At 24.3% G+C, this 11,182-nt stretch overlaps 1 protein-coding gene across 3 annotated transcripts in view; it reads right to left on the bottom strand.

Annotated features, from left to right (window-relative positions):
* Positions 1 to 931: 931 nt before the first annotated feature.
* The window catches only part of LOC126906537 (uncharacterized), a 44,444-nt gene continuing 34,193 nt past the window's right edge, over positions 932 to 11,182 (bottom strand). Inside the window, exons 1-6 of one of the 3 annotated variants that reach the window (XM_050687106.1) lie at positions 6,264 to 6,452; positions 6,127 to 6,201; positions 5,754 to 5,819; positions 3,200 to 3,353; positions 1,241 to 1,486; positions 954 to 1,178 (exon numbers count right to left, since the gene is read on the bottom strand). In XM_050687106.1, the coding sequence (XP_050543063.1) occupies positions 1,072 to 1,178; positions 1,241 to 1,486; positions 3,200 to 3,353; positions 5,754 to 5,819; positions 6,127 to 6,201; positions 6,264 to 6,359 (744 nt within the window). In that variant the 5' untranslated portion in view covers positions 6,360 to 6,452 and the 3' untranslated portion in view covers positions 954 to 1,071. Of the gene's footprint in view, positions 1,179 to 1,240; positions 1,487 to 3,199; positions 3,354 to 5,753; positions 5,820 to 6,126; positions 6,202 to 6,263; positions 6,453 to 11,182 lie in introns of those variants that run through there. The other 2 variants (XM_050687110.1, XM_050687108.1) reach the window with 2 other exon arrangements.

The following is an 11,182-nucleotide window of genomic DNA, read 5'->3' as shown; positions in this document are numbered from 1 at the left end:
CCCACCCCAAGTGCGATACGCGTGAGGATTATATCCCCAATCCCCCCCTGCTGCGCGCACTCCAAGGGGAATTACCACCCACTCCATCAAACATACAACGTAAGTATTGCGGCTTATTATTGCGCTATGCGCCTTTAATATATTTGACCAAACACGGAACGCCATATGCGCTATTTCAATTCGCTTTTAGAGTACAGCGGCAGCTTGGTGGGGGGATATTTGACACGGCCACGGCGTTGTCACACGTTGACACCTCGCGGTCGTATCAGCTCTTTCTCAGCCACCGCTTCACTGTAAACCGGACCGTTACACACACGCGTTATCGTCGTGGTGTAAAGTCCATCAAATGCCTAGCGTCGTATACCCCGCCACAATAATACGTCCAGTTAGTCATCTTCGTGACACCACCAAACGTACCGTCGTCCGATTCTCGAATAGCTAGTTATACCCACTTGTCTAAATCATCAGCCTTTGTTTCATATTGTGAAATCTTTTGTATCAGTGTTATTTTTTGTTTCGTTTATATTTACAATCTTATTCTAATAAACGGCTCGACGCCTTTTCAAATTAACCTCGAACTTGTGTCGTCTACTTTATTTTTGTTTTGTGTGCGCGGCACTTGAGTATATACCTGTGACACTACTATATTACTTATCATTTATACTTGTCCCAACTATGCCACGTCCACACTGTAGTGTCGCGACCTCACTATGTTATCGTTTTTTTTATAGGGTAACATATAAATTTCAATAGATTAATTGTTAGTAAGTTGTTCAACTAAAAAAATAACTAAAATTTATTTATTTATTGTAAATTTTAAATAAGTATTTTAAAAGTTATTAACATTGTTAATATAGAGTGGAGGCATGATCCGGAATTATATCATTTTTATTATTTATTGAGTATTCAAGTCGGAAAAAATATGTAAATAATAGTAGAACGAATTTTTAATAATCATTATTTATTATAATAATAATTAATATTATTTAGTTTATAAACCATAAACAATTATGCAGTTATAAAAACCAACTATTGTAATGATGATTTATTTTGAATAACGATCATCTACTCTCATGTTAAAGAGTTACTCTTATGCTTATCTTCCTTATACAATAATTTCAAATAACATGAACGAAATGTAATACTATTTATATCTTTTCTTTTTTTTAATAACCATGCTAAAATAAAATAAAATAGTTTTAATTTTAGTTAAAATATTAAATTTAAATTAGATATGCACCTTCATAATACACATTTTCTATATCTTTAAAAGGTTTTAATATATTTTTCTTGATATCATCATTTTTTAGAACGTTTTCTAAGACACTTTTAAAATCACCAAAGGAAATTAATCTCGTCTTTAACGTATCCTTATCATGAAATCCTTCAAAAAGATTATTGAATAATTCCACCATTTGCTTTGGAATTTTGAAATATTTATCCGCCAAAATTTGTAGGAAATTTAAAAGGCTAATATATTCATTTTCTAAAAATAATATTATTTTAAACTTATCAAAATAATTAAATATGCTTACATTAAGAAACCCACAATTCTTTCAACCTCAAAAACACAGAGAGTGTAAAAATATATTTTTGTAATACCACTATAGAAGTATAAAAATAATCATAGATTGGTATTTAACTTTGAACATTAGCCTCTAAAATCTATCCCATAAAATTATTTTATTAAACTAAGCTTTTATATTGATAAAAAAAAAATACAATTTTATTTGTTAAATTTTGTAAATAAAAAATGGTCGAATAAAGGAAGTATCCTTAATAGATTATATTGTATGTAAAATTAATTAAAAGTGATGTGATATTTATTAAAAGTAATATAGATATCTATTGTTTTGTAATTCATGTGAATACCATTACATAGAATTTTTTTTTGTTTTTAATTATTAATTTATCGTTGGCCACTAAATTTCTTCTAAAATAATAATTAATAATTTTAATATTTAAATAATTTTGGTATTTTGGTGTTATTTAATTCTTTCTATAATTAATTGGTTAAATATTTTTAGTACTACCTTCAGTTGCGCAAACAAAGAGGGAGCACGGGGGCAGTATTTAAAGCAATATTTGTTAGTAACCATTTAAATATTATACTGGGTTTTAGAGAATATTAGAAAATGAACCAATTAAAAAAGTTATTAGTTGTTAAAAAGGTTGATCGAGTATTTTGGTAGTTATTAAAATTTTTTAATGTAAAGTGACGGAAATTTGTGGATTATGTTTTTTTATAATTACAAGTTATTCTGCCTCACTCCTCCAGAACATAGATATAAAAATGATCATTTATGAATAGTTGAGTGATTTCTAAAAACAAAAATATGCTGAATAGTACAATATATAAATATCATATGGAATATGCATAGAACATATAATCATTAGAAAACTCTAAAAAAGTATTCATTGACTATCAATATTAGTGATTTAATATCTCATGAAACAATAGAAATTAAAATATTTTGCTGAAAATTTCCACGAAATATTTCAAATTATTATTATGTATGTAATCTATTATATTATTATGTCTTACAAGGACAGCGATGTATTAACAGTTTGGTAACACGTGTGTCTTTAGTGTTAGAGGTACAGCAAGACTTTTAGCAATTTTTTCTTAATTTTTTAAAAGTATTTTATATTATTATTAATATAAATGATTTTTTCATTAATATTAGAATATCAAAAACATTAAAAAAAAAGTTTTATCAAATATGATTCTGTTTATACTTATTATTTGGGATTGATCGATTGTGAAATCGATTGAAGATTGGTGAAATAAACAATTTTTCTGTATAAAAATTCTCAAAAATAATTAGATGGTAGGTTAAATTTCAAATATTATTTATTTATTACATAATTATATAAATATCTCAAAAAATTAAGAGAAATGTGAAATAATTCTTCCCGCCCCATGAGAATCGAACATTGTACCACTAAATTCAATTAAGAAAATTAAAGTTTTTGAATATAAATTGTAGGCAAATTGTGGGTTATTTTTTTTAGCTATGATGTGATGCTGAGAAGGTAGATTTGGATTTCGCGATTTTATGGTAATTTTTGTGACTTTATGAGTTAAATATTCTTTATATTTTTAGTTTTATATTAATAATTTAAATATATTTTTTATTATATATTTTTTTTTCAATCTCTGATAATATGTAAATTTATTCAACATATTTTTTGTTACCTTTGTATTGTTTTAATTTTGGTATTATATTTGTTGTATCAGTGTAATTAATTTTTTCGAAGTTTTTCAAGACATCTTTAATGGTATAAATACTTGTTGAGTCTGGGAAAATTTCCTCAATTATTGGCTTAATTTCTTTAGGAACCTTACATGACTTGATATTTGAAAAAAAATAGTTAAAAACACTTTTCTAAGTTGAAATATCTATGAAATGTAAGTAATTACTACGGGCACAGTAGTAGGATTTGACAGTTGGCTAACCAGTATTGATGTAATCATATTTATGTACTGAGCCATATTGAAAAAAATTGAGTTTATAATAAAATGGAATACGACTACTAGACAGTACCAAATTAACGATGAGCCCATAGTAAATATTTGGTTAAAAATAATAAAACCACAGAGTAAAATTTAACAATTAAAAATAACCTTGAAAATATTGATTAATACTAAAAAAATTATTTATACTTTGACTCTAAAAACTTCATTTTAAACAATTGTTTATATTTATTTAACCTAAGATGGGATAAACTGTCTTTTACTACTTTAAACTTTAAGGCTGTTTTTTTTAACTACCGGTTTAAGTACCTGTGTTTCGTAAAAATACCCCAATAATCTATGTTTTTATAATTAAGACTTGAAAATTTCAAAACTTTTTTAATCTAAAGTCGTCTAACATTTTCAATAATAAATAATAGGATATACTGTAGGTATATAAAAGAATTTTCAAAATTAATTTTAAGTTGGTTTCGATAAAATACCAAATATTTTACCATAGAAAGTCAACAAGTGTAACAATATTCAGTAACTTTAGCACTGGTTAAGTAAAAACTATACTTTACTTGAAGTGCTTGAGGATATATCCATGTTTACACTTCACATGTAGCACTTCAAGCAACAAAACAATCCATGGAAGTTTTAACACATTCATAACAATACTCTACGGAGAGGACATGAAGAAAACTTGTAGACGTTGGGACAATTTATCCCAGAAAATGGCCAAGCTTATATCAGATCTGACTTTTATGAAGAGATGCAGAGACAAAAGAATAATACCACAATGCGTTGTTATTAATCATCCGAAAAAAAAAAAATGTAAACATGGATATATCCTCAAGCACTTCAAGCAACAAAACAATCCATGAAAGTTTTAACACAATCATAACTATACTTTAATAAAAATAAATAACGATCTCTTGTTCTTGACAATAATTTAACTACTCTAACTAAAGAAAAGTTTAAAAAATTATATATATATATAAGGCGGCTGATGATAGGGACGATTTGACGACCGTGTATTAAACGTATTGCAAAATATGCGGTACTGTGTCGTTATCTTAGAGACGTTATTTTAAAAAATTAATTTTTTTCAAACTTGTGATAATAAAAAAAGACCAAGGTAAAAATGTTCAAAACACAATTATATTATAATGCTGAATAATAATAAAAAAAAATCATTAATTTTAAAAAGTTGTTAATTTAGTAAAAAAAAATTTTTTCAAAATTATATAATTACTTAATGAAAAAGTATGTAAAAATATTAATGAAATCCTAATTCCCAGACTGACTATTTCACTTATTTTACATAAACGTTAACTTAATTAACTATATATATATATATATAAATGACGGGTCAGGTGTTTTCTGCTACTCTTTATAGGCGAACAACGATAAGACAATCCACTTAAGGCGAATTACAGACAGTAATTTTATTATATATATATATATATAAACTAATAGACATTCAATATATTAACACAAAAAAAAGTCGGAAAAACATGACCCAGTCATCAGCCAACCACAATGCTATTTACGTTGAATGGACTGCCGAATGCTTCCCAATCAACTCTCCTTTTAAGTATGGAATGTCACCTCCGCTGGTTTCGATTTCCGTTGTGCACTCATGCAGTGGTACGTAACGGATGAAAGAAAACTGTTGGTTGTCGCCTAAACTGGCCGATACAAACCAATCAACAACAGAACAAAAGAAAAATAAGCCAGCTCATTGGCCACGAGTCATCAGACCTAATGGTACGGTATAACATCAACCGCGTACACAAACGTAAAAAGACACTAGGTGCCGGACACGACTATTATGATTGCGACGAGAGATGTGATGGGCGATGTTAAGCTACTTTGAGCTTGACCGGGCAACACACGTAACTTTTGAACAAAGTAAAAATGTATCCAATTAGTGAAAATGTTAGAAGACTTCGAAATGAAAAACTTTGAATTTTTCAAATCTTAAATATACTACAGGGGGTTATTAGGAAATACACAAATTCACAATTTTGACAAGTCATAAATACATTTTTACATAAAATTATATTTATTTATATATTAGAAAAATCATATATAAAGTTCAAAACAAATTTTAAATGTTCACTGGACCACTATAGATGGATTCATATAGATTTACCCCTCAATATCTCTATGAATTTTAATTGAGAAATAGTACATTTTTTATTAATGATATTTTAACTAATTTGATTAAATAGTTATATTTTATCAAATTATTATTTAGTGTTAAAATATTAATTTTAATAATAGTTACTTTGTCGTCATAATTTAATTTTTGAAAAGAAGTTTTATTATTTGTCTTCAATAACTTTTCTCTTATCTGATAAAAATATAAAAACAATATATAATAGTCTTAAATTGCATAAAAGATTATTTATTGCGTTCAAATTATATAGTTTGCAATAAATGTTTTAAAATATATATTCGTGAATCATTTTTAAAATTAGATATTTCATTGAAAAAAATGTATCTTTTAAAAATCACATACATTATTTTATTCGTAAATTTTATACTAATATAAATATTTTACATTTTTCAGTAATTTAAATTTCATTGACTAACTGATGTTTTTATTTATGAATCATTATAAAATAATTATAATTATTATATCAGCACTAAATTTTTACCCTTTCATTTTTTATAATGTCTTCACGTTCCATATTTCTAAGAAATTCATCTATACATACAAGTGCGCCAGAAACCTACAATATAAAAAAGACACTTTTAATATTACATTATTTATTTAAAATTTTTATTTTTTTACTGCTGGACTTGTTAAGCCGTTATATTCATAGTTGTCTGATGATTGGCACAATGGCGTAACGACTAAAACTATTCCGAAATAAATTTGATACAGCATTTTACAATATTTTTCAATTTTTGATAAAATACTAAACAATCTTTTAATTTTTACTTTGTTACCTTAATTTTGAAAAAATGAATTAAAATATGGTTATATATGCTAGAAAAACAAAAAAATATTGTCTACCTATTTTATTTTTTACAAATGATGTTATAATTTATAGATATAAATAACTAATTTATGACTATATTGTTTAAATCAGGGTTTTTAGTTCATAGTTTGAAATAAAATTTTTTTTTTTTATTAGCTTTTAACTAAATCCTGTGTATGTTTATTTGTATTATGTTAAGTATTCATCTATACACTCATTCGAGTATATCACTAATCGTAGTATCTTATAAATAAAATGTTCTTTATTAAATACGTTAAAATTAATAATTCACCACATTAAAAACTGTCTTTGGATATAGAAAATAAATTTTGAATTATATCTATGAATATTTTAAACAAAAAAAAGGTTATTTTTNAATTATATCTATGAATATATTAAACAAAAAAAAGGTTAATTTTACCTAAAAAGCTGCCCGGCTTTCGTCTCCGTAACTTATGATATAAAACATATGCCAATAATGTAGATTTACTAAAAGCTGATTTTGTCCGTCACTAAAATGAAAAATCGTAAATTTTAAAACAAATTTTTTTTATTTAGTAAAAAATTATTATAATCTTAAAATATCCCTAAAAATAAATCAAGGTTGCTCACTAAAAATTTCACACTTTCTAAATTATACTGAAATGACGCCACTGAAGGCGATAACAATTGACATAATCTATACTTTATGTTATTAACATTGTGGTGTCAGATTAAATAAATAATTTTAATATTTTATATTTTTTTTATTATATAAACTAGAATTTATTTAGAATTAAATGTTTCGTCTAACATTTCTGTTTATTACTTTTATAGATAATTCGGAATCTCGATCATTTCTATAAATGATAGCAATTTTGAATTTTGTAGTAAATTTTTTTTAATTTTCCTAAATACATATAGTCATTAGCGATGCAAAGTAAACATTTTTTGTCCAACAAAAAATAAAATTCATTGAGGCCCCTTGTTTTACATATGATTCAGGTAAAACTTTCAGATGGTCATTTTTTTAACACAGCAAGGGTTTTGTATAATATTTTGAAAATTTATGGTCACCAAATATTTTAAAACAAATTTAATAAAAAAATTGAATTGGAAATGTTGTATTATTCAAAAATGTTATGGTAATATTTATTTACAATATATGCAATTTAAACATTTTAAAATAATACTTTTTATTAAGAAACAGTTTAACTATTATTATTACTAATATACATTATATTTTAACGTAATGTTGCTATAACTTTTTAAAAAATGTTTGGAACAATATTATTATTTTTTTTAATACTATACAGAGTGATTTTTTTATCATAACCTACTCAATTACTTGCGTAATAATAATAATTTAAACTTTTTTTTTTTTATTATCTTTAGTTACACATTATTCTTGAATTTTTAACTACGTAATACTTTTTAAGTTCATCCTTTATGCCTGGTAAGGGTGTCAACTTTGTTTTTTTAAATGGTAACATATATTTTTATTTTAATAAAATGTTTGAGTTTTTAATTTAACAGTAAATGGCATTTGAATTGTTAATATAACTTAATTCGTTTATTAGATATAAACATTTAAAGTTTCAAAATTTTGAGTTATTATACATGTATAATACACATGGGATTGTAAATACAGGTAGTTAATTGGATTTTTGAGACGATGACATCGTGAGCCCATCCGAAGTGATTAGAGTACCTTTACTATCCATCTAAGATACCAAGTCTATTCGATCACGGCCAATCACCAAGCACAAATTGTATATATATATATATACAGAGTGATTTTTTTATCATAACCCACTCAATTACTTGCATAATAATAATAATTTAAACTTTTTTTTTTTTATTATCTTTCGTTACACATTATTCTTGAATTTTTAACTACGTAATACATTTTAAGTTCATCCTTTATGCCTGGTAAGGGTGTCAACTTTGTTTTTTTAAATGGTAACATATATTTTTATTTTAATAAAATGTTTGAGTTTTTAATTTAATAGTAAATGGCATTTGAATTGTTAATATAACTTAATTCGTTTATTAGATATAATCATTTAAAGTTTCAAATTTTAGAATTAATATACAGGTATAATACACAAGGCATTACAAATATAGGTAGCTAACTATTGATAATCATAATTGATAATAAACAATCCGTGACTGAGACAGCAATGTCATAAAAATCCAATTAACTACCTGTATTTACAATCCCATGTGTATTATACATGTATAATAACTCAAAATTTTGAAACTTTAAATGTTTATATCTAATAAACGAATTAAGTTATACTAAAAATTCAAATGCCATTTACTATTAAATTAAAAACTCAAACATTTTATTAAANTTTTACTATTAAATTGAAAACTCAAACATTTTATTAAAATAAAAATATATGTTACCATTTAAAAAAACAAAGTTGACACCCTTACCAGGCATAAAGGATGAACTTAAAAAGTATTACGTAGTTAAAAATTCAAGAATAATGTGTAACTAAAGATAATAAAAAAAAAAAANATGACGCCACTGAAGGCGATAACAATTGACATAATCTATACTTTATGTTATTAACATTGTGGTGTCAGATTAAATAAATAATTTTAATATTTTATATTTTTTTTATTATATAAACTAGAATTTATTTAGAATTAAATGTTTCGTCTAACATTTCTGTTTATTACTTTTATAGATAATTCGGAATCTCGATCATTTCTATAAATGATAGCAATTTTGAATTTTGTAGTAAATTTTTTTTAATTTTCCTAAATACATATAGTCATTAGTGATGCAGAGTAAACATTTTTTGCCCAACAAAAAGTAATGTTCATTGTTTTACATATGATTCAGGTAAAACTTTCAGATGGTCATTTTTTTAACACAACAAGGGTTTTGTATAACATTTAAAAATGTATGGTCACCAAATATTTTAAAGCAAATTTAATAAAAAAATTGAATTGCAAATGTTGTGTTTTTCAAAAAATGTTATGGTAATATTTATTTACAATATATGCAAAACATTTTAAAATAATACTTTTTATTAAAAACAGTGTAACTATTATTATTACTATTATACATTATATTTTATTGTTAGTTATTCAAGTTATTATGAAAAAAGAAAAACAAATTGAACCATAACAATTATATCATGTAAAAATTAAAATTTTAAATTCAAGAGATATTTTTAAAAATGGCCAATTTTAATAATTGAGTTTCCTGAGAATGGACATTTGTGACATTGGCCCTTCTTGCACCAAGCCACAGATATAATTTTCTATAAAAAAAAATTTCGTTATATAGATCGTCTTCATAGTTATAATGGCTACTATATTCAAGAATATTTTATTTTTGTGATAAAATTTTCAATTTCGTATTTTTTTCTGTTTTAAAATAACTGACAAAGGGAGTACATTGATTTTCATAGATATTATATAAATCTTATTGACATAGCATAGATAATTAAACTTATTTAAAATATTTTGCTTCTATGAAGTCAAGAAAAATAACTTTAAAATTTAAACAACCTAAATACTTTAAATCATCCGGCTGGTACAGTTGCCTAGTCGGTAACATTTTCACGATTCGGGTAAGGAGTTTGAACCCGCCTGTAGCAATTAAATTTTTTGCATTTTTTTCATTATTTTTTTATAGTTAAACTAGCAAGTTTAAAATTTATATCATTAAATACTAAATTTTAAGAATATTTAAAAATTTGGCTTTATTAAATTGATATATGGTTAAAAAAAATTTTATAATTACTATTAAAATTAAATTTATGAAAAAATCCCAAAATTTCTTTAAAATCACTTATTGTATTTTTTGTATTTATGTCGTGATAAATCATTTCAATAGTAATATTAATCATTACTAAGTAAATTTTGGTGTTTAAATAGATGATGCAATTGAAATATTTAGAACTATATTCTTATTAAAGGAAAATTTAAATAATAAAAGTATATTTTCGAATCTAATAAAAATTCCTTGTGGAACCTTTTATTCATAATTAACAATAAATTATTTTCTGATAAGTTTTGTATCTAAACCATAAAATTTTATACATGTATAACATAAAAGAAATAACTATTTTATAGTTGTTTATAAATCCTCTGAGAAAATTACAATCCTAAATTATTGAATATCAATCTTATATTTAGTAGTTATTATACATATTTATATGTGTAATAGCTATTATTCATATATTATACTTATAAATAAAAAAACTACTTTTCAGGATTAATAAAGGAAACAGGAATTAATTTTTCCTTTTTGTATAGTCTTACAAGTTTTTAAAATTAATCACAATTTAAATATTTGCATTGAAGCGTTTCTTATGATAGTGATTTAATCACTATCAGATATCGTCTATACTTGTCTCAAATATGCCACGTCAACACTGTGCTACTTTTATTTTGTTTTATTAAGCACTTTAAAAGTTGAAGCTTAAATTTATCAATTGTACTGGTAAAATTCACATGTTTTATTTTAATTGTAATTTTTTTTTTCATTATCATTATACTAATTGAATAAATAATAAGAGCAGTTATGTTGATCACAAATATCTGGTTTAATAGAATACTGTCGTAATGCTTTGCATTACGCATCTTACATTTACCAATGAAGAATTTATAATCTTTATTTTATATTACTTGTAAACAAACAAATAACTTATCTGTCATAACATATACACTATTCAACACAATTTTCTATTATTTACATATATGTCTATATATCCATTGTTAATTA

The sequence above is a fragment of the Daktulosphaira vitifoliae genome, unplaced genomic scaffold, assembly GCF_025091365.1.
Source record: "Daktulosphaira vitifoliae isolate Bord-2020 unplaced genomic scaffold, ASM2509136v1 Scaffold_5, whole genome shotgun sequence".
Taxonomy (NCBI): Eukaryota; Metazoa; Arthropoda; class Insecta; order Hemiptera; family Phylloxeridae; genus Daktulosphaira; species Daktulosphaira vitifoliae.
Note: the sequence above shows the minus strand (reverse complement) of the source record. Positions and strands in the feature narration are given on the sequence as shown.